The sequence below is a fragment of the Danio aesculapii genome, chromosome 22 (assembly GCF_903798145.1).
Source record: "Danio aesculapii chromosome 22, fDanAes4.1, whole genome shotgun sequence".
NCBI lineage: Eukaryota > Metazoa > Chordata > Actinopteri > Cypriniformes > Danionidae > Danio > Danio aesculapii.
Window position 1 is genome coordinate 24,389,741 of NC_079456.1, and position 24,250 is coordinate 24,413,990.

General features: G+C 37.3%; 3 protein-coding genes across 3 annotated transcripts in view; 1 reads left to right on the forward strand and 2 right to left on the reverse strand.

Moving 5' to 3' along the window:
- Nucleotides 1-33: 33 nt before the first annotated feature.
- Nucleotides 34-6,711, forward strand: vtg1 (vitellogenin 1). Its single transcript, XM_056447677.1, has 28 exons — nt 34-100; nt 189-209; nt 319-470; nt 577-828; nt 903-1,064; nt 1,161-1,309; nt 1,425-1,575; nt 1,663-1,820; nt 1,902-2,067; nt 2,161-2,286; nt 2,368-2,586; nt 2,688-2,905; nt 3,009-3,106; nt 3,220-3,344; nt 3,434-3,535; nt 3,631-3,750; nt 3,859-4,045; nt 4,137-4,239; nt 4,328-4,513; nt 4,598-4,712; nt 4,799-4,988; nt 5,074-5,363; nt 5,445-5,489; nt 5,567-5,644; nt 5,728-5,934; nt 6,006-6,148; nt 6,243-6,381; nt 6,465-6,711. The coding sequence occupies exons 1-28, from the start codon at nt 61-63 to the stop codon at nt 6,588-6,590; spliced, it is 4,068 nt and encodes a 1,355-aa protein (XP_056303652.1). The 5' UTR covers nt 34-60; the 3' UTR covers nt 6,591-6,711.
- Nucleotides 6,712-12,479: 5,768 nt separating this feature from the next.
- LOC130216097 (afadin- and alpha-actinin-binding protein-like) lies at nt 12,480-21,018 on the reverse strand. Its single transcript, XM_056447984.1, has 12 exons — nt 20,872-21,018; nt 19,790-19,936; nt 18,124-18,327; nt 17,933-18,043; nt 17,705-17,840; nt 16,325-16,400; nt 16,050-16,230; nt 15,780-15,927; nt 13,119-13,249; nt 12,877-13,050; nt 12,690-12,801; nt 12,480-12,619 (listed from the first exon to the last, which is right to left on the reverse strand). The coding sequence occupies exons 2-12, from the start codon at nt 19,910-19,912 to the stop codon at nt 12,558-12,560; spliced, it is 1,458 nt and encodes a 485-aa protein (XP_056303959.1). The 5' UTR covers nt 19,913-19,936; nt 20,872-21,018; the 3' UTR covers nt 12,480-12,557.
- A 425-nt stretch (nt 21,019-21,443) lies between these two features.
- The window catches only part of LOC130215753 (receptor-type guanylate cyclase Gyc76C-like), a 37,959-nt gene continuing 35,152 nt past the window's right edge, over nt 21,444-24,250 (reverse strand). Inside the window, 2 exon segments of the mRNA XM_056447603.1 lie at nt 21,444-21,668; nt 22,718-22,731. Coding sequence (XP_056303578.1) covers nt 21,559-21,668; nt 22,718-22,731 — 124 coding nt within the window. The 3' untranslated portion in view covers nt 21,444-21,558.

The following is a 24,250-nucleotide window of genomic DNA, read 5'->3' on the forward strand; positions in this document are numbered from 1 at the left end:
CAGCAGGAAATCACTATAAAAGACCCGATACTCTCAAAAGTTCTTCACAAACCACCAGCCATGAGAGCTGTTGTGCTTGCCTTGACTGTAGCCCTTGTGGGTAAGTCAAATATATATGTATATTTTTATTCTCTATCTCTGTAGGAAAGCTTTTAAAAATGTGTATCTAAAAACTCTTCTTTTTTCAGCATGTCAACAGTTCAACCTTGGTAAGTAACATGATTGGCAAACAGATATTAGGTAGTAATTTACACATTATTGCTTAAAAGTAATGACTTTTACAATAAACTCCACTGATAAATAATGTATCCATTCCAGTTCCTGAGTTCGCCCATGATAAGACCTATGTGTACAAGTATGAGGCTCTGCTTTTGGGAGGTCTTCCTCAAGAAGGTCTCGCCAGAGCAGGTATTAAAGTCAGCAGCAAGGTTCTCATCAGTGCCATGACAGAGAACACCTACCTGATGAAGGTAATGACTAATAGGAACTGAGGAAATTTTGAAGCAACAGTAAGCACATTTGAAATATGTCTTAACAAGCAATGGCTGTTGAAAGCAATGATATATTCCCTTACAGCTTATGGATCCTCTACTCTACGAGTATGCTGGCACTTGGCCCAAGGATCCATTTGTTCCTGCTACTAAGCTCACCTCAGCACTGGCTGCTCAGCTTCAGATCCCCATCAAGTTTGAGTATGCTAATGGTGTGGTTGGCAAGGTTTTCGCCCCAGCAGGAGTCTCTCCTACAGTCATGAACTTGCACAGAGGTATCCTCAACATCCTTCAGCTCAACCTCAAGAAAACCCAAAACATCTACGAGATGCAAGAGGTGAGAAAATATCCTTAGGACAATTCTGAGGTGTTTTGAGCTCTGCAATCTTATCGTTTGACTTATTCCTCAAGGCTGGAGCTCAGGGAGTGTGCAGGACGCACTATGTCATCAATGAGGATCCAAAGGCCAACCACATTATTGTGACCAAGTCTAAAGATCTGAGCCACTGCCAGGAGAGAATCATGAAGGATGTTGGCTTGGCATACACTGAGAGGTGTGCTGAATGCACAGAGGTAATGAAGAAGACTGGAAAATAAACACTTGATAAATTCAGAAATTTACCCACTTTAAATGTCAAGACTAAAAAAAACCTACCTTTTTCTCAACAGAGAATCAAGAGTCTGATTGAAACTGCAACTTATAACTACATCATGAAACCAGCTGACAATGGTGCACTGATTGCTGAGGCAACAGTTGAGGAAGTGTATCAGTTCTCACCCTTCAATGAGATCCATGGTGCTGCAATGATGGAAGCAAAGTATGATTGATCTACTATTGAGATTTCATTCAAAAATGTGAAGTAACAATATTCTAGACACATTTCATTAACTAGAAAATTAAGTCAAAGTTTCAGAAATAATGATTTGTTTCAGACAAACCTTGGCTTTTGTTGAGATTGAGAAGACCCCCGTCGTTCCAATCAAAGCTGATTACATGCCCCGTGGATCCCTGCAGTATGAGTTTGCCACTGAGATTCTTCAGACCCCCATTCAACTCATGAAGATCAGTGATGCACCTGCCCAGGTATAATTTACTGCATTAATTCTTTATCTCTTAGTCATAGCACTTGATACATGAAAAAGACAACAATGTTTCCTTTAATTTTCCTAGATTGTCGAGGTCCTGAAGCACTTGGTTGCAAACAATAAAGACATGGTCCATGATGATGCTCCACTTAAGTTTGTTCAGCTTGTCCAGCTCTTGCGTGTTGCCACCTTGGAGAAAATTGAGGCTATCTGGTCTCAGTTCAAGGACAAACCAGTTTACAGGTACAAGTTGTAAGCAATACATTAATATAGTTTGAGCACAATTTGTTATTGTGTATATATTATAAACAATGAAATTATTAGGCGCTGGCTTCTGGATGCTCTTCCTGCTGTTGGTACACCAGTCATTATAAAATTCATCAAGGAGAAGTTCCTGGCTGGTGAATTTACCACTCCCGAGTTCATTCAGACTCTTGTGATTGCTCTGCAAATGGTCACTGCTGATCCTGAAACCATTAAAATGACAGCTGTGGGTATATCTTAGTGCTGTTCATCAAATATACTAAACAATAATCAAACTGCATTCATAGGACATTAATAATTTATGTATCCCGCTGAACAGAGTTTGGCTACACATGAGAAATTTGCCACAATCCCAGCTCTGCGTGAAGTTGTCATGCTTGGATATGGTTCCCTGATTGCCAAGTACTGTGTTGCAGTTCCCACCTGCCCTGCTGAGCTCCTCAGGGTAAAAACATATAGTAAGTTAAATTTATACAATGAAATTGCTCTTCAAAAGTCTAATTTGTATGCATTTTAAACTCCCTAGCCCATCCATGAGATTGCCACAGAGGCCATTTCTAAGAATGACATTCCTGAAATCACTTTGGCTCTGAAAGTTATGGGCAATGCTGGTCACCCTTCAAGTCTTAAACCCATCATGAAGCTCCTACCTGGACTGAGAACTGCAGCTAATGCTCTGCCCATTAGAGTCCAGGTTGATGCCATCTTGGCCCTGAGGAACATTGCCAAGAAAGAGCCCAAACTGGTAAGTGTCAGGTATTGTAGAAATGAACTGCTGTAATTGTTATATATGGGTTTTTTTTATTTAGTTTTTTTTTTGCCAATAAAAAACTTTTCCTCTATCAGGTTCAGCCTGTTGCCCTCCAGCTTGTTTTGGACAGGGCTCTCCACCCAGAGGTGCGCATGGTTGCTTGTATTGTGCTGTTTGAGGCTGAGCCTTCAGTGGCACTTGTCTCTAGTCTTGCTGGAGCTTTGAGGATTGAGCCAAACATGCATGTTGCAAGCTTTGCCTATTCCCACATCAAGTCCTTGACCAGAATCACTGCTCCTGATATGGCATCTGTGTAAGAAAAACAAATCACTTCTCATTTATTTTAGTTTCATGGTTTATTTTACCATCACATAAAACAAGCACAAGCCAGAGGTAATCATGGTTATTTTTTTCAGTGCTGGTGCAGCTAATGTTGCCATAAAACTTATGAACCGCAAGCTGGACAGACTTAACTACCGTTACAGCAGAGCTTTTCAGATGGACTATTATTATAGTAAGACTTTCAAATTTCTCTAAAAAGCTAAGAAATAGTATCTAATGATTCTTAAAATGAAGTAAAATATCTTCTGACATAAAACATTGCAAATGTATTCTTTGTCCATTAAGCTCCTCTTATGATTGGAGCTGCTGGTAGTGCCTATATGATTAATGATGCTGCCACCATCCTGCCCAGAGCTATTGTTGCTAAAGCTCGTGCTTACCTGGCTGGAGCTGCTGCTGATGTTATTGAGGTGAACCATCTAAGATTTCCTTCCTAGATATCTGACATACTGTTTAAATCAATTTTAAAATGCATCACTAAATTGATGCTCTAAAACAGTTTGGTGTGAGAACTGGAGGAATCCATGAGGCTCTTCTAAAGTCTCCTGCTGCAGATGAAAGTGCTGACCGTATCACAAAAATTAAGCGAACACTGAGAGCAGTAAGTTTTCATGTCCAGTGTATCATAATTTTACACTTTTACTATAAAATTGAAAGACAACACACTGACTTAAAAATGACTTTTGTTTCTTCAAGCTCACAAACTGGAAGGCCTTGCCAACCGATAAACCACTTGCATCATTGCATCTCAAAGTATTTGGACAAGAAGTGGCTTATGTCAACTTGGACAAGACCATCATTGAAGAAGCAATACCGGTATTGTGATGTAGTTAATGTCTTTTTACCATATGCTTTACATCTGAGATCTGTAACTCTGGTTATTCTCACAATTAGAAATTAGCTTCTAATAAACACTATCCTCAGATGGTTACTGGACCCAAACCACGTGCACTGCTGAAGGAGGCTCTTAAAGCTTTGCAGGAAGGAATTGCATTCCAGTATGCCAAACCACTGCTTGCAGCTGAAGTGCGTCGTATCCTGCCAACTGCAGTTGGTGTGCCCATGGAGTTCAGTTGGTACACTGCTGCAGTTGCTGCTGCAAGTGTCAATGGTAAGGCTATGTCTTTGAATTTCTATATCATTTTTTTCAGATATGTGGGGGTCACTTCTTAGGTTTAATGTTGTTCTGTTGATCATTTTAGTTCAGGCCACCATTACACCTGCTCTCCCTGAGAAATTGGAGTCCATGACTCTTGAGCAACTGAAGAAGACTGATGTTCAGTTTGAAGCTGAAGCTAGACCAAGGTACAGTTTTACAGCTACATTCATTCAGATGAGATTTAATGTACACAACAACAATTCTACAAAGATTCTCCTAATTTTTTTATTTCAGCGTTGCTCTCCAGACATTTGCTGTGATGGGAGTTAACACTGCCTTCATCCAAGCTGCTGTTATGGCAAGAGGAAAGATTCGAACAATTGCACCTGGAAAAGTGGCAGCAAGAGCAGACATTCTCAAGGGCAACTACAAGGTGGAGGCTCTGCCTGTTGAACTTCCTGAACACATTGCTTCTGCAAGGTAATGACATTTCTGTAAAGAATTTTTTGTTGTTGTTGTGAACACCCTTTCAAGAAATTATCAATAACTCTCATGCTCTCACAGCTTTGAGACTCTTGCCGTGGTCAGAAACATTGAAGATCACAGTGCTGAAAGGTCTGTTCCCATGGTACCTGAATTGTCTCTGCAAAACTCCCAGGCATCTTATGCTGGTGATTTGGTAAGTTTTGAATGCATTCATAGACATATGGAAACATATAAACATTTGTTTCAAACTACAAGGTGAATTTTTTTTTATCTTTTCAGTCATCTGAGATGTCACCTGATGCTTCAGTGAGAGCTCCTGCTCCATTTGACAGGACCCTCTGTTATGCTGTCCCATACATTGAAATCAAGGGATGTGTTGAGGTGCACTCTCACAATGCTGCTTTTATCAGAAATTCGACTCTTTTCTACATAATTGGACACCACTCAGTCCGTGCTGCAGTGGCAAGAGGTGAGACGATAACATTAATGAAATATATATATATATTTTTTTTTCAGATAAAACTTTAATTACTTGTTTGTTGTTCTGGCTGTAGCTGAAGGTCCTGCAGTTGAAAGACTGGAGTTTGAAGTTCAAGTTGGTCCTAGAGCTGCTGAGAGGCTTGTTAAGCAAATCAACATCATTGATGACGAGAGTCCTGAAGGACAGGCTTTCTTGTTGAAACTGAGGGAAATCCTGGACACTGAAGCTAAAAATGCACCTGTTTCTTCTGAAAGCAGCAGCAGTCGCAACAGTCGCAGCAGCAGCAGTAGCCGCAGCACTAGCAGTAGCTCAAGTTCTAGTTCAAGCTCAAGCTCCTCCATGTCTAGCTCTCGTATGTCTAAGGTAAAAACACTTAAAGTTTTGTGTTATTCAAGTAGCCAAAATGCATCTCAAAATTATAAACATTTTTATATTGATTTTCAGACTGCCACCATCATTGAGCCTTTCAGGAAATTCCACAAAGATCGGGTAACAATAAAAAAACCTATCATTATATTATAATTACTTTTTTTTTTTCAAAACTTACAAAATGATTTTGCTTGCAGTACTTGGCACACCATAGTGCCACAAAGGATACTAGCAGTGGAAGTGCTGCAGCTAGCTTTGAGCAAATGCAGAAACAGGTTAGTCTCAGCTCTTTGCTCATGAAGCAAACCCAAAAATGAAATATGCCCCATTTCATGTTTTATTTGTTTTATCCTTTCAGAAGAGATTCCTCGGAAATGATATTCCACCTGTTTTTGCTATCATCGCCCGTGCTGTTAGAGCTGACCAGAAGCTTCTGGGCTACCAATTGGCTGCTTACTTTGACAAACCAACTGCAAGAGTGCAACTTATAGTTTCCTCCATTGCTGAAAATGACAACATGAAGATCTGTGCCGATGGTGCTCTGCTGAGCAAGCACAAAGTCACTGTAAGACGGGAACAGTTGTCATTTTTTTCCTCAATTTCAATACCATGTTATGAACTCAAATGTTCTTTCAGGGCAAGTTTTCTTGGGGTGCGGAGTGCAAACAGTATGCAGTCTATGCTAAAGCTGAAGCTGGTGTCCTGGGTGAATGCCCTGCTGCACGTCTAGAAGTGGAATGGGAGAGACTGCCAATAATTGTCACCACCTATGCCAAAAAGTAATGATTATCAGCACTGAACAACAAATTTATAATGTACATAATGCCTGTGCTTTAATTATCTGCTCTTCTTTGTTCTTGCCCTTGCAATTAGGCTGGGTAAACACATTCTTACAGCAGCTTACGACATAGGATTCAGGTTTGAACGAGCAACAAACAGTGAGAAAGAGATTGAACTGACTGCAGCCTTGCCATCTCAGAGGTCCTTGAATGTCATTGCTAGGATTCCAGAGGTGAAACTGTTTTCCTCTAATCTGAACTCATACAAAGGTATATAGCGAAAATACAACTAACTATTTTTGATCTGTTGCTCTAGATCACAATGTCAAAAAGGGATATTCATCTTCCCGTCGCTGTTCCCATCAATCCAGACGGAACTTTGTCCATTGATACCTATGAGGACTTGCTCGCCTGGATCCAGAAATATATCAAGGAAGAATAAGAAATGAATAACATTCTACATTTCCACAAGAAAATATGCCCTGTGTTTATGTGGAATTCTGACATTTTAATTGGACCACTGCTGTACTGCAATTAACAATAATAAATATTCTGCAAGTTAATTTGTGAATTGCTTTTATTTATGTGATGTTACTAATGTTTAGTAATCTTTTAGTAAAAAGTTTAAGTGAAAATTCCAGAAAAAATAGAAATATTCTATACATTAAGTAAAATTTGACTGCACGTTAGTATTAATCACAACAAAATACAAGCATTGGTATCTCAAAATTAACAAGCAAAGCTCATTCCCATCAGCACAGAGTCCACCAGTGTCTCCTTAGGGTGTGCAGATCAGCCACTTTTGACGCTCATAAATAATCAAAAAAAGTCCTAAAGGTATTAGGTTTGCTGAATGTGCAGCTGTCATGCAGTGACAGTGACAGAAGGGGTTTGCGTCTTTAATAAACTACAGTACAACAGTTTGCATTCATTGAACAGCAAGAATGATTAATAAATCCAAACACTCCGTTAAAAGTGACGTCGCGTCATATGTTTCAGGCTCAGGCAAGCTTTGCACTCACACTACAAACGTCTCACACCAAAGCCCAAGTGAACCGCGTTCTGGCACACCTCTTCCAACTGGGCCAGGGCCAGCCAACTGAACCGCGCCTGAGCCTGATTCAGAGCACTCAAACTTCTCAAACAAACCGGGAAACACACCTGGGCACGGTTTAGATAGCATAGTATGAGTGCGCCCTTAGAGTTTTTCCTTCCACTACTCACTCACTATTCTTCAGCTTAATCCCTGATTTGTTGCCCCAGTGGAATGAACTATGATGAATATAATGAATTACTCTAGCATGTTTTATGCAACCCAGCACTGGGAAACACCCATACGCTCTCTCATTCACACACACATTCAATACAGTCAATTTATTTCATCTAATTTACATCCCGGCCCAGTCAGGACTCAAACCAGTGACCTTCTTGGTGTGAGTTAACCACTAAGCCTTGCCGCCCTCCATGACATGGGGTCAAGCACTCCCCACTCCAAACTAAAGTCGAAAAAGAAAGCACAAAGGAGAACATCACAACATAGCCACCGGAGACTATGATTGGTGTAGAGAAATGAGCGAGAGATCCACTCCCTTCTGCTTTACAGCCTGATGTCATTCATTCAACCAATAGAAAATTGAAAAGTTAAAACGACAAAACAAGATCAATTGAAAGTAATAATTGTATAAATATAAATAAATATAAAGTAATAATTGTGGGCAGGAGCTAACACCACACGTAACAGGTGCCATGGAATGGACAGGTCTGATTTAACGAGTCAATGTATTGTAAGGTGCTATTCACATGTGTCTGTTATTCTCTCAAGCTAGTCATTTCAAACATAGACAAACAGCTTACGCACACAAATAGGAAGCGACGCACATGTGGTAAGACACATTCTAGTTTTCCAGGTGCAGTGAATCTCTCAACTCTCAGTACCAAGAGTCATGTGACAAGAATAACCAGGGATTATACTTTGAATGGAATATACATAACAGCAACAGTAGACTAATTATCAGTTACTAAATATAATTAACCTTACTAATTATTGAATGATTAAATAGCGACTTCGTTGTGTCATTATAATGTTCTACAATGCTTTTTTTAAACATAACTGCTAAGTGTTTTCTAATGTAGCCCCTTGGGAAAACTAAATGCCTACCCCTGGCCTACAGCCTCAATGGAGAGGCTGCCTCTGCTTGCATTACTAGTCTTCTCAAAGTTTTCCTCCCTTTTCCTTTTAGCGTGAGGCTGCCTCCACTAGCCACACAAGTTTATCATTACATCACATACTTCAGCTCTTTTTCATGGCCTACAACTACAACAAGCAATGTTTCTCTTATTACTGCTTCCCTTTTCTACTACAATCTTCCCACCTTTCAAATAATTTCATATTTCCCGATTTTCTCTCCTCTCGTTGAAGTTTGCTTATTAAATACTCAGGATAGCTTAAAGAACATTGCCTCAATGATATGTTTATTGTGTTAAATGGGGAATTTATTCATGAGGTTGTCCTTTAGCATACACTATAAATAAAACAAATTACTTTATAATGTATGATAACAATACTATTTCAGAGGTCTTGCATATACAGTTGAAGTCAGAAATATTAGCGCCCTGTTTATTTTTCCCCAGTTTCTGTTTAACGAAGAGAATATTTTTTTTAACACATTTCTAAACATAATAGTTTTAATAACTCATTTCAAATAACTGATTTATTTTATCTTTGCCATGATGACAGTAAATAATATTTGTTAGATATTTTAAAATAGACACTTCTAAACAGCTTAAAGTGACATTTAAATGCTTAACTAGGTTAAATAGGTTAACTAGGCAGGTTAGGGTAATTAGGCAAGTTATTGTATAATGATGGTTTGTTCTGTAGTAGACAATCGAAAAATATATAGCTTAAAGGGGCAATTAATTTTTACCTTAAAATGGCTGTTAAAAAATTTAAAACTGCTTTTATTCTAGCTGAAATAAAACCAAAAGAAAAAATATTATCAGACATACTGTGAAAATTTCCTTGCTTTTTTCTCAGTTGCAGAAAAAATAATTCAAAGGGTGGCTAAAAGGGGGCTCGAAAATTTATCAAATATAAAAAACTAAAATAAAAAAATGAACATTCAATATCCCTCCATATAAAATAACATTTACTCTGGTCATTAAATTTCAATGTGGACATGTGAAATTATTTTTATTAACAAAGTTCAAAACTAGCATTACTAACATTTACTTAATTAAACACAGGTTGTCCTGTGCTGTTGTCCTGTGACTGCAATCGCATCATCCAGGTGGATGCTGCACTCTAGTGGTGGTGAGTAGAAACCCCCACACACAATTGTAAAGCACTTTAAGACTTTAAGTGTATGGAAATATACAATAAATGAACTATATAAATGTGCATTAGTTGCCCTTCAGGTGGAACTCCAACATGGGGTCTCCAAAATGTCCCCAAAGTGTCTTTCCAGACATCAAGTCTCTGTTCCCTCCTTCGAGGAACATGAATTATGAACATAACCAGGACATTACTATTACTTACAAGATGAGCACAAGTAGCAATCAACCTAATTCATAGTTGAATACTGTATAAACACAGCAATTTTCCAGCATCCCTCCACCACCCCCATGTCCTTACAACTATTCCTAACCAAAAAGTAGAGGAAAAGTGTGATTTTTGGATTCATCGTAATTCAGACATGGATTGTACGTTGATTCACAAATATCAAAAGCCAGTTGCAGAGCCAAAGGGGGGGTTCAGGCATCTAATTGGCCACCCAGGTTGCCCCCACAATATTTTAGTTTCTGTGTGTAGTTGATTCTGATTGACATCTCACTCATCAAAATAAGTTAATGTTGAGTTTCGCTGAGAGCACAAGCAATTTTCTAATCGAGGATGACCTGACAATGAAAGAATATGATTTCAAGGTAAAACAAAGTAAAAAAAAAAAAACAAAGCAAACAAACCTGCGAGTAAGCTAGAGCATGAACCCAGGATGCTCATTTCCATTGCTCCTTAAATGGCACGAATTCTAAGTTCTGAATAATAAGTCCAGAACTGGTCTACTGCAGGGACATCATTCTTATGTATTATTTGTGTAGAGGGAAAAATGGTTGTTTGGCCCAGTGCTGGGACAAAACAAAAAATGCTATGTAGGACTGTAATGTGGTTCTTCTCCATGTGTTGATCTGGTCTAAATTTTCAATTAAATGTAAAAATCATATTAACCCTATCCACTATATCTCACTCCGTATACTTTTACAGTTTGGGTGATGTTAAAATGACTTAACTAATGATATAATTTAAGATTCTGGGCACATTGGGTGTAAAAATCATTTATCTCATTATCAACTGGCATATCATGCAAGCAGCTACAGTTCTTGTGTTTCATTTATGCACCACAAGGTGTCATTGCAACCCTTGCAGACTCTGGCTTGATTACTATTCTTGAGGTAAAAGACGCTCTCCTCATTACCCAGACAAAGAAATGTAGCAATAAATCCATGTTAAAATAAATAATTCATAAAAGATAAAAAATATATGTACATAATAATTATAATAATGAAATTTTAATATAAATATATCTCCCCATGTTCCATGTGGGTTTCCCCCACATCCAAAGATATGCGCTATTGGTGAATTGAATAAGCTAAATTGGCAGTAGTGTAGGTGTATGAATGTGAGAGTGTATGGGTGTGGGAGTCCCAGTGTTGGGCATCTGCTGCGTAAAACATATGCTGGATAAGTTGGCGGTTCATTCCCAAGCCAAAAAGAAGATGAATGAATGAATATATATATATATATATATATATATATATATATATATATATATATATATATATATATATATATATTCACTCATTCATTTTCTTTTCGGCTTAGTCCCTTTATTAATCAGGGGTCGCAACAGTGGAATGAATATAAAGTTAAAGTTAGAATTATTAGACCCCTTTGAATTTTTTTACTTTTTTTAAGTATTTCCCAAATTATGTTTAAAAGAGCAAGGAAATTTTCACAGTATGTCTGATAAAATATTGGTAAAAGTAAATAGTAAAATATTATTTACTGTCATCATGGCAAAGAGAAAATAAATCAGTTATTAGAAATGAGTTATTAAAACTATTATCTTTAGAAATGTGTTGAAAAAAATCTCTCCGTTAAACAGATATTGGGGAAAAAAATGAGCAGGGGGCTAATAATTCAGAAGGGGCTAATAATTCTGACTTCAACTCTATTTATATATATATATCCGATAATATATAAATAAATAAAAATTGGAATATTTTGGTATTGATGGTAAAAACAGCATGAGGCTAATCATTCATTCATTCATTTTCTTTTCGGCTAAGTCCATTTTATTAATTCAGGGTCGCCACAGCGGGCTGAACCGCCAACTTACCCAGCACATGTTTTACGCAGCGGATGCCCTTCCAGCTGCAACCCATCTCTGGCAAACATCCATACACACTCACTCACACTCATACACTACGGACAATTTAGTCCTCCCAATTCACCTGTACCACATGTCTTCGGACTGTGGGTGAAACCAGAGCACCCGGAGGAAACACACGCGAACACAGGGAGAACATGCAAACTCCACACAGAAACGCCTACTGACCCAGCCAAGGCTCGAACCAGCGACCTTGATGCTAATCATCTCCACAAGAATAAATTCATACAGTAATTAAATGTGTTGGTTTGTTTTAATGAATATGCATATAAAAGAAAACATTTGCAAACTTTCTTATTAAAGTATTATTCCGTTTTTTCATATTTGCCATTTTATATGAACAGAGCATACTTAGTTGTTTATAATCTAAAATGCATTTTGGTGTTAATCTAGGTTAGTATATAATAAGCTCTTTTCCATAAACAACAATTTTTTTTACTTTGTTTAAACTTAATACAAACAATAATGGTGGTAACACTGATTAGGAAAAGTCTAAAAGATCCAAATGCACAATAAATAAAATGCATTATTTCTTACAGTTCAGATTGAAGGGACTAGGCATTTCTTTCACTAACAAAAATTACATTAATAAATAAAAAAGTGTAACTTCTGAAAGTGATGCATAATATCTAAATAGCTAGAAGTTAACCATAACAAGCTATAACAATACAATAGTTCAATTCTTTGTGCAAAAACAAACATATGAATAAATATCTCTAATGTAATTTCTAAATGAAAATAATGCAAAATGTTTAAAAATGCCAGAATGGTTTACAAAACATACAAAAATTTGAAGGGCTAAGATTCAGCAGCCAGACTTATCACAAATTGACACTATTTTGCTTAACATACATGTGCGTGTGTTGGACATTCTTACTGGCGGACTTCATTCACACTCAATCATATTGGCTCCAGTCGGAAGAATATAAGTTCATCTGCAAGCGGTTCCATGAGTGGACAGACTAAAGATGAGATTTGCTGACTTGTCCAGAAATTGAGATAAGTTTCTCCTCATGACCAGAGTCTGAAAATCCAAAAACAAAACTGAATTTTATTTTATCAGGAAATTCAAGAAGAATGAAATGATCACTTACGCTTTGAAAATTCATCAGTCATGCGACTTTGTGGTTTCATCTGGTCTGCAAATGTTGTGTTCAGAAACTGACGTTTGAGCCACAATGCGCGATCGTCCTCAAAAGATTTCCTCTGAAAGAAGAGAAAAGCATGGTTAAAAACCAAGATCAAGAAACATCTACGAAAAGAACAATTGTAAGGCAGAACCTCATGGCTCAATCTGATGGCGGCCTCTGTGAAATTTCTCCTTTCCATTTCAAAGTTTTTCCTCTGTTCTCCAAACACTTTCCACTCTTCTTTCAAGCGTTCCTTCTCTTCCAGCATGTAGGAATCATTCAGGACTGCTGCTGTCTCCTCATCACAGGGGGTGTTCAGCTGTTGCTGTAAAAATAATCTTCTCATTCTCCTGCTCTGAGTGGACCTGCGGGTGAAATCATGCCTCTACTTACTTGCAGAAGTTGCTGTTGAGTCTGAATGAACTCTTTGCACTGTTGTATTTCTACTTTGAGCCTCTCTGTCTCCTCCTCGTGAAGTTGTTTGGGGATCACCTCTTCGCTTTCTTCAGCTTGCACCAAGGATGCTGCAACACAAAACACATAAAGCCTTAATCAAATGTATAATGTAATATCAACCGAATGCTAAAGAAGCACATGGAATAAATCAGAAAAAAGTGATCAAGTTAAAACACCAATTCATGCAAGAATGAAAACTCATTTTCATTTGCTCCACCTGAGGTTGTTTCATGCCCATAGGACTGCTGTTTCAAGAGTTCACACTTAGCTGATGATTGATAATAAAGCGTTTTGGGAATGCTCTCCCCGTAGAGAGCCCTGAGCTCAGAATATTCTCAAGCCCGGGGCTCCCTCCCGTTTGAAGGGGCGAGAGGGGAGTTTGAGCTCAGGTAGGTCTCAAGAACTCCCCTTCTTGTGAATGTGCTGAGGTATAGCTGGCTAAGAGTTTGTCTTAAGATGCTTCTTTGGAGTAGTCAATTTACTTATGGTGTATGTCTTTGGACGGTGGGAGGAAACCAGTAAACCCGGGGAAAAACCACGCATGTACATGGAGAACATGCAAACTCCGCACAGAAACGCCGACCGGCCTGGTGAGGGGCTGAACCAGCTAAGTTCTTGCTGTGAGGCAACAGTGCTAACCACTGGGTGCCGCCCTATCAGGACAAGGGGAGGAATAGGGATGGAAGGGGGGATTCTTCAAGACGAAGATGACTGGAGTGAAAAACACTGGTTATTTATAGTGTGTCAGCATTCATCTGATTAGTGCAATATACGGAGCCGATGCGGTACCAGTCATGTTCAATCATAAGCACGTCATCCTCTCGAAATTAGTTTATAAATAAACCACACTTATCTTCAGAATATAAATGAAGATATGAACTATATGAATGAAATGAACTTTTGGTCCCTCTATTGTGAGTGTGTCCAGTTTACCAAACGCATTAGCCCAAAATGACTAAAAGTAGAATGTAACCCACTAATGTGAGTGCGTTATATTCAAAATAAACATGAAAAACTATGAATATATGTTGATATAAACAGTACAACTAAATGGTGAAATAAATCATCTTGAAAACATCCTGTTTAAGTCATTATGAGTTTACTTTCACTGTCATTTTACAAAAAGGTTTACTATTGTTTTGTTTATTGTTATTATAAAAGCCTTGTGGCGGCACAGTGGCTCAGTGGTTAGCACTGTTGCCTCACAGCAAGAAGGTCACTGGTTTGAGTCTCGGGTGAGCCAGTTGACATTTCTGTGTGGAGTTTACATGTTCTCCCCGTGTTTGCATTGGTTTCCCCTGGGTGCTCCACATGCCGTAAGGTGAACTGAATAACTAAATTGGTCGTAGTGTATGTGTGAATGAGTGTGTATGGGTGTGACACGTTCCTGTGTTGTGTGATCATGATTTCTTTTTTCTTTCACCAGTCTTTCTCTCTCTCTCTCTCTCTCTCTCGCTCTTTTCTCCCGCTTCTATTCCTACAGTTGGTTCCCATTGGCTCACGCTGCCCAGCTGTTTGCCGTGTCCCTCTTTGATGTCATCACATTGTCTTCAATCCAGCCACTGCCACCGTGGCATAAAAGTGGTGAAAGGACGCTACTCGCAAGCCCCGGGATACTTTGAATTTCTGTGTTGTGTTGTGTGTTTGTGAATCAATATTACTATTGTTAGACACACTAGGTTGGGGGCGAGCTACACCCGCTGTACTTTTGTTTTTCTACAGTGGGTAAGGAAGTGCGATAGAGATGCAAAGATTTTCTTTTCTATATTGATACATTTTTATTATTGGATAGTTAGGGTAGCGGTTGGGCCAATAGACTAGCTTGTTTTGTTCAATTTATTTCTAGTGTTTGGACGCCGCCCGCCTTTCATCTCTCCAACACTCCCATCTACCTGTTTAAACATTTTATGTCCTGCTTGTTGTCTGTGATTTTTTGTAAATATTTATTGTTCTTTATATATACATATTGTTGCATTTATTATCACTTGCATTTATTATTTATTATAAAACTCAGTCTATTGCATTTAGTTAGTTGTGGTATTTTGTCCCTTACTCATTGATATTGTGTGTTTGCCTATGTGTTTCATCCAAAATAATGTTACTTTCCTCCCCCTTGTCTAATCATTTTTAAGATTGTAACAGGGTGTTTCCCAGTACTGGGTTGTGGCTGGAGGGGCATCTGCTGCGTAAACCAAAATAGTTGGTGGTTCATTCCGCTGTGGCGACCTCTGAAATAAAGACTAAGCCAAAGGAAAATAAATGAATTATTAAAAGCCTTGTATGCAATTGCAAATAGACTTACATTTTGTCAAATGTGATCTTTATTGACAGTTAGCAAGGTTCTTTCTTGAGAAAGAGTTTTTGATTTAGCCTTTCATATCCTATAATTATACAATTAGGAAAGCTAAATTAATGAGCTAATAACAACTTAAAAACATTCTTGAGGGCTGCATCTCATATTTTTAGATGCATAGATGCTTTCAGTGTGAATGACCCCTTGGACTCCCAATTCAAAAGATGGCAGCATCAATGCTTTTCTACTCTTGTATCAAACCAAAGTATACTTTGTCTTAAACGTAAGTGATTGACATCCTATACCTTGGCTGTCTAGTCTTTCAACATGATGCTTGAGTTTCCTCCACTGCTGACGAATGCTGTTGGTGAGTTTCTCCCGAGCATGATCACATGACATCTCAGGAGGTCCCTTTGAAGGATCCTCGTCATCTGAATTTGTCTGTAAAGTCATCTGAATCACAAAGAAAAAAAAGTATAAACATTTGTAATACTGCATCTTAAAATATCCAGCAAAGCAAGCTGCTTCATAAAACAAGGTAAAGTGTTTTGTGTAAAATGACATTACAGCCTAACCTGATCCATATTATTGCTTTGTTTCTCTTCTTTTTGGCATGTCTTCTTAGAATTTAAAAGTCCAACCATCTCTCGTTTCATTTGTTGAAGCACTTTCTTTAGTTCTATGTTTTCCTGCATTAGTTCTCTCTGACGATTATCAAACTCATTGAGAAGAGTTCTGTACATTTCTCCCTCATGTCTGAGAAGAAAAAACATAAATCAAGTCTATACGAAGGAAAACTATATAAAACATTAATTTGCAACAGTCATGATGTATACTGAATCTCTTCTACCTGGATTCAGTTTTTCCAGTTTTCCAAAGACATCTTCTCCCATCCGACCTTCCAACATAATTCAAAATTTCCATTCCTGAAATAGAGTTCAATGTAAAGCATTTCATAGTCTTCAAAATCAGACAAAAGGAACTTCTTTAAAAATGGTGTGTGTGTACATATATAGTTTGGTCCATAAATATTTGGACATCGACACAATTCTATCAATTTTAGCTGTATCCACCAGCACAATGGATTTGAAATGAATTGAACAAGAGGTGCTTTAACTGCAAACGACTGTCAGCTTTAATTTGAGGATATTTACATACAAATCAGGTGAACGCTGTAGGAATTACAACTGTTTTATTCAACTGTTGAAATTACAAAATTACAACAGTTTGCATTTGTGCCTCCCACTTGTTAAGGGTCCAAAAGTAATTGGACAATTGAATTCTAAGCTGTTCCATGGTCAGCTGTGTGTTATTACCACATTATCCCAATTACAATGAGCACAAAAAAAGGCCAGAGTTAATTTCAAGTGTGCTTTTTGCATTTGGAATCTGTTACTGTCGACTCTCAAAATGAGATCCAAAGAGCAAGCAAGCCATCATTAGGCTGAAAAAAAGAAAACAAACCCATCAGAGAGAAAGCAAAAACATTACACATGGCCAAAACAACTGTTTGGAACATTATTAAAAAGAATGAATGCACCAAAAAGTAGACTATGGAAACAATTGACGTTAACAAAAAACAAAAATGTTAGAGTTATGTCGATGTCCAAATTTTTATGGACCATTTGCATCTTTCATATATATAGAATCTAAGATAATTATCAAGTTAAATTCTGAACCTTTTAAATCATAAATCATGTATGAACTTACCAGAGTACTTAGTCAGCTTAAACACAAACATTAACAAACAACTTGGATGAATAAAACAAAGTATTGTTTTTAAATATCATTACTTTTATTCAGAAAAAAATGCATTAATCTGAAATGGTGACAATAAAACACTCATACATTGTTACAGAAAATGCTACAAAAGCCACTGTTTTTTATGAAAATGCATGAGTTTAACAAAAAAATATATATCAAATCACTAATCAAATCAGGATATAAGAATGATTTCTGAACCGTGTGACATAACTGGAGTAATGACTACTGAAATTCAGCTTGACAACACTGCCATCTGTAGATGAAACTTGCAAAAACACAAAAAACATTTTTTGGGGGTCTTCATGGATAATTTTCATGCAAACACACCCTAAACATTTCTGTCAAAAGCATTAAAAATCACAAACCGTAAACATTTGTATGAGGGCAGGGTGTGATAAGGATCTTATCAGTATCATAGACAGTATATTTATTATGTTATATGATATATTTAAGTAATACACAGTACCTTGTTTGTTATCCTTTTTGGCAATAAGCACTTGACTGAGGCGTTCTTTTACTTTGTTGTGCTCCCTTTCTCTCCTCTTAATATCATGATTATATTGTGTGGCACGACTCGCAATGATACCCTGCAGCCTTTGTACCTATTAAATTAAAAGTCACCTTGGATATGACAAAAAAAAACTAAGAATTAAGTTCACTGCTGAAACAAAACAAAGAAAATCCTTGTACATACCTCCTCTTTTGCATCTTTCAGGCTGTTTTGCAAAGTCTTTAAGTTTGTTTCTAGCTGACGCTCTCTTTCATGCAAGCGCATGTTTTCCTTCTTAGAAAGTTCAAGCTGGTCCTACAAAACAGTAAGAATATTAGCAGTTTTTATTTTGTTATTTGGAAACCCTATGTATTTATATATGGAAAAAGCCAAACCTTTAGTCTGGAGTTGGTGAGGTGCTGGTAATGGAGGTCACTGCTGGACTTAAGCTGCTCCACCTCCAGCTCCTCCATCATTCCCACAGCACGACGGTGTAGCTGAAGCAAGTCATAAATGTTGTTTAAAGCAACCACAGCATCCAGATCATGGATGTCATCTGAGTTATGGAAAATTGGCGGGAAGCACAGAGACGACAACTCCTGTGAACGTAAAGTGGAAAATATTGTCATGGCATTCATGTTCATTTAAAATCTTGCAGGGTTTACAATGCGAGACTTTTGGAACTGACAAATGCTAAAATTATGATCCAGGCAAGAAGAAGAGGAAGAGGATGTTTGTAGAATACGCCAGCGCAAAATGATGGTGAATGTCGATGAAAAGTCAGATGAATTCTGACATAATGCGCTTGCATAGCAAAAGATCTGATCAGATTTAATACCACAGCCCTCATTTACTCTGCAAGTCTTGATGCCCAATTCTGATTTAATTCTTATAAGATTTAGGCCCACACAGAATCTGTGAGTGCAGAAATCTGCATATTTCAGCAGATTTTTAGCCCATCATTGAGACTATTCATTTTCTTGTGTAAATGTGTGTTTATTCAGTTTTTAATTTAATTTCAGTAATATTATTGACAACTATGAAAATGTTCATGTGATTTATTTACAATACAGTTTGTAAAGTAATATTTTCTGTTTTTTGTAGATATATTATATTAAAGACTTGATATTATATTAAAGTTTAGCAATTAAGTGGATCTAATATGATTTGCATTGTAAACATGAAATAAAAGTTTAAAAAGTATTATTTTTTTATTTCATATATTAAGTTTTAGTTATGATACTTCCAAAGTCATTTGGATTTTTTACAAAATTCTGCGCAGAAATATTAAAAAATGTCTGCAGATTCTGTCTGGTCCTTCTGATATCCGATTTGTGTGTTTACACTTGCTAATGCTATACGACCTGAACTTTTGCAAGGTTCAAGTAGGTTGATTTTGCATTTTATTTTAATTTGGTTGTATTATTTGAGGGTGGCACGATGGCTCAGTGGTTAACACGTTCGCTGGTTCAAGTCCAGGCTGGGCCAGTTGGCGTTTCTGTGTGGAGTTTGCATGTTCTACCTGTGTCCGCGGGGGTTTCCTCCGGGTGATCCAGTTTCCCTATAGGCATGCGCTATAAGTAAATTGAATAAGCTAAATTGGCTGTAGTGTATCAGTGTGAATGTAAGTGTGTATGGGTGTTTCCCAGTACTGGGTCGCGGCTAAAAGGGCATTCGCTGCGTAAAACATAAGCTGGATAATTCGGCATTCATTCCGCTATGGTAACCCCTGATAAATAAAAGGATTAAGCCAAAGGAAAATTAATGAATGAATGAATGTATTATTTGATATTTATTTCAATTTTGGAAAAAAGTGTGCAGCATTTTGTCTCAGAAACATTAACCAGACACGTTGCCATTTTGAAAAACAAACAAAAAAAAGCATTTAATCAGAGAAATATTAAAACTGATAATTCATAATTTATAAAACATAAAACAATCATAAAATATCATAAACAATATCATAAAATATCATTAAAAAATCATATTGCTTTGTGAAATGCGTGAATCGTTACATTGCTATCAACAAAACAAGCTTCATACACATATAAGAGCACCTACCTGATTGATGTACTGAATGCACTCCGAGATATTCTCTTCTGTGCAGAAGTTGCTTGAAACATTAAAAGAACTTAGTGGTAGAGGAGGCACCACAGATGCTGTGTAGAGTCTGGAAGGAGACATTCTAGTCAACAATGCCTAAACGTCCTGGAAAATAAAGCCAAACACATATATGTGTGCTCCATATAAAATAATACAAGCAATATTGTTAATAAATGTAAAGATGTCTTTATATATATATATATATATATATATATATATATATATATATGGTTATGAGTGAAAGTGAATCCTGCTCTAAATGAGGTTAGGAGGAGAACTTGTCCTTAAAATAACTTTCCACAGTATTTTCAGTCACATAATCTTTCCTTTCCCCATGAGATTTTGGTTATCTGGAGCAACGGCTTCAATACTGTTTCTTCTATCACCTATTTCTTAAAAAATACACTTACTGAAGCTGATTTAAAAGACATGTTTTGGAAAGTAAAACACACCTTCCATTATATAAGCTTCAACACAATTATTTTTAAAAGACTGCACCTAATATGATACAATTTATAACATATATATTTATTGGCTTTAAATCATTATGGAAATTTCCATTATTTTGGAAGGTAAAATATTACTTGTCTATACATAGAACCCCCAAAAGAAACAATTTTCTGAAATATTCTGTTTTCCCATGACTGTAAAAATAATATAATAAAGGAAATTGGACTTCATGCAAATTATAGATATAAATATAGATATAGATATTATAGATTATAGTTATAAATTTGTACAACTTATAAATTATCTGTGAATTAATTATAAATAAAAATTATATTCTAAAATCATGGTATATTGCAAAAAAAAAAAAAGAGATGAAGAGGAAGCTCTATTACTGGTTATTAAAAACCTAGATAAGATGTAAAGTAGGTTAAGGTTAACAGATAGATGTCTGCTCTGTGACGCTGATTTTATACAAATATACATAATGATAAGCGACGTACCAGCGATGTTTACATATTTTGGAACGAGAAATATCTGTCGTGCTTAACAAATGAAGACATAAACTTGTAAAGCGCCTGAGATTCACTTACTGCGTATCTTTTGGCATTCAAGAGAACTCGTACGTGAGGTTTGCCAGCTTCATTTCCCGACATTCGGCGCAAATTAAAACATTTAACCGGGAAGATTGCGTAATAAAGCCTCTTATCTTGGCACGATGTTACATTGATGCAGGCGCTTTCCTCTCAGCCCTCAACCTTGAACGAAAAAACAGTCTCAAGCAAATGCGTTGCTTGGAAACGAAGACGAGGGCGTGTCATTGGCTGTAGCTCACGCACCCCCGCGGAAAATCAACCAATAAGACTCGTCGCAGTCAATGCAGGTGCTAAGTAAAAACCAAAACAGGCTAGTTCTTATAACATCAAACTACCAATGTCGACTGTCTATCAGTGATATACTGGACTAAATATTTAGAAAAATGACAAGCAAAATATTTCAGTCAAGCACATTTTATTGCAGCATCTTTCAAATAATAGATTATTGACTGAAGAATAAAGATAAAAGACTGAAATACGTTTATACAGGCTGAAATACTATAAATACACTTTATCTTCATGTCACAAAGACCATTTTTTACATTTTCAACGTTTTATTATTGTCTTTTTCTGATACACAGCAATGAGCAGCAAACATATAAGTATAGCAGCAATTAAATTGAATACTTAGCAGACTGACTCTTCATTACAGTTAGCTATCATTTGTTTAATTTCTGTCATAATTTAACTGCTAACAGGAATAGGAAAATCCCACGATTTGTCTTCCTGAATCAAGGGGTCTGTCTGTCCTCTTTTTGACTCCAGCCACCAAGTAGTCATTTCACCTTTCCCCTGTTTAACAAAGAGCGTCAATCAGTAAATCTTCTCCAGCTTATCTTCAACACAATGCTCTGAAAGACAGCATTGTACAAAAGAAAGAAAGAGGGGACAGAGAAAAGAGTGTGACAGAGCAGAGGTGTGTATTTGCTTGTGCATAATGAACAGACATCACTTAAGTGAAAACGCAAAAGCCAGCTGAGGCCGAGTCCTAATTGAGACATGCACAGCTGAGCTGAGCTCTTGACTTCATTCTCTAGGGATTATACAATCATTTCAGGAAGAAAAAGATCCATAGTGGATCGATTTGGTAGAAGGGTATGTAATATACTGGATCAGCTTATGAATAAAATTACATAAGCTATTGCAAATTACATGACTTAAAGGCACAATATGCAAGATTTTTTCATTAAAATATCCAACAATCACTAGAACAGTGGTATATATTTTGCTGACTTATGCACTTACATTTTCACCAAAATTTGAACTAATACTCAAATCCAGAAAAATAAGCCATTTAGTGACACAGATCATGTTCTCTGTGGCCATGGTAATAATGTCATTCACCCTCAATTTCCGGTCTGGTTTTTATTCACCTTATTCTTCACGCACAAGCGGGGGTAGCCATTTGAATCTTTTTGGCTTGAGACTTCCGATCTCATTTACTTCGCCGGTAGCAAAGAATTCTGGCCCAGATTTGGCATAAGGCTGACACAGAAGGCATTCCTCTGACACTGGTATACAGCATGTGGGCCAAACATGGCCCGGGTTTGGCAGAGACGGCACTGTCTTTACGGGGGCACGCAAGATTTGGGCCAAATGTAAAATGTATTATTTGGCCCAGATGTTCATAATTGATACGTGGGCCATTTATATGTTTGACCTGTCTTGACCCACATTTAAAATACAATAAAATTATTTTTGAGTAAAGAAAAAAAATTTCTACCAATCAGGTCGCTTTGAGAAAAAGCACACACACAGTGTGCTTAAAGCACAATGCTTCATGGGTTTATCAATTTCATTGCAGTTGTAACACACCAACCTATCTGGCCCAGTTATGAGTTATTAACTTGGCTGAGACTTGACCCAGATATGATCCATGTTTGGCCCTCGTCTGGAAGCCAGACTTGGTCCAGTTATGTACCGTAATTCACTGCGCCATGGAGGACAAGCAAAACTTGATTGTGTGGGTCAGAGCTGGGCCAGAGAAATTTTGCTGTGTGAGTTCCATTCATTTTTAGACATTAAATCATTTTGTTATGCTGCTTGATGTTGCAAACTGATGTTTTCTTATTATATTATTCTTCTTTGTCTGTATAGTCATGCAAACTCTTGTTTGTAGAGCAAGTAGTTTTACTGTTTTTTGTGTTTATTATTCCTAGTCATTTATCTCATAGGAATCTTAATTGCAAGTTCTAAAACAATTGCAAAAAGGAGCACACTTTCGCATTTTAAAATAAGGTCAGTATGTAATAGGGAAACACCAAGATGCTTTAATATATTGTGTATTTTATTAGACAGCACAGAGCAGCATTATATCGGAACCCTAAAATGTATTTAGTATGATAAAACAGCACTACTTCACCATGTGAACACGAGCAGAAGAGGTGGACTATGGCATAAAAAAGCTCTGCTGCTTTCTGCACAAATCCCGTAGGATGTAATGAAGACCACAACACCCATGATTCCACACTCAGTCATGGTGTCTTCAAATTACTCCCTTGTTTGTTGTGAATATGTGCCCCCTTGTGTCGATGCAGTGACGCAGTAGGTAGTGCTGTCGACTTACAGCTAGAAGGTCGCTGGTTTGATCCTCAGCTGGGTCAGCTGGCGTTTCTGTGTGGAGTTTGCATGTTCTCCCAGCGTTCGCGTGGGTTTCCTCCGGGTGCTCCGGTTTCCCCCACAGTCCAAAGACATGTGGTACAGGTAAATTGGGTAGGCTAACTTGTCCATAGTGTGTGAGTGTGAATGAGAATGTATGGATGTTTCCCAGAGATGGGTTGCGGCTGAAAGGGCATCCGCTGCGTGAAACATGTGCTGGATAAGTTGGCGGTTCATTCCGCTGTGGCGACCCCAGATTAATAAAGGGACTAAGCCGAAAAGAAAATGAATAAATGTGCCCCCTTGTGACAAAAATGACATACTGTGTCTTTAATATAATAAAAATAATTGCTAACAATAAAATTCATTTAAAATGTACTGTATAACGGTCATTGCATGACTTGGTTATGCAGGCCCTTAAGTGAACTATTTCCTAAAAACAGTACAACTTGCATGAAAAATTATACATTTATACAAAATTGTCAACTCATCAACTCCAATTTCATTGATTTGATATGCTCACAAAGGTATTATGTTTCTTCTTTACACCTGCATTCCCTCACAAAAATATAGTGTTTTCCTGAGAAACTTGCTGTTCTTTCTCAGATTATTGTTACACCATGAAACTTTGGTTTGTTCCCTCACAAAAGTATTGCACTTTGTATCCACTTGCAAAATGTTTTCATTCTCTTACAAAAGTGCAGTGTCCCTCTGGAAGACTTTGTGTTTTTGTTTGCAAAAAGCACTGAAGTATACCTTTTCCTCTCACTTTCATCGC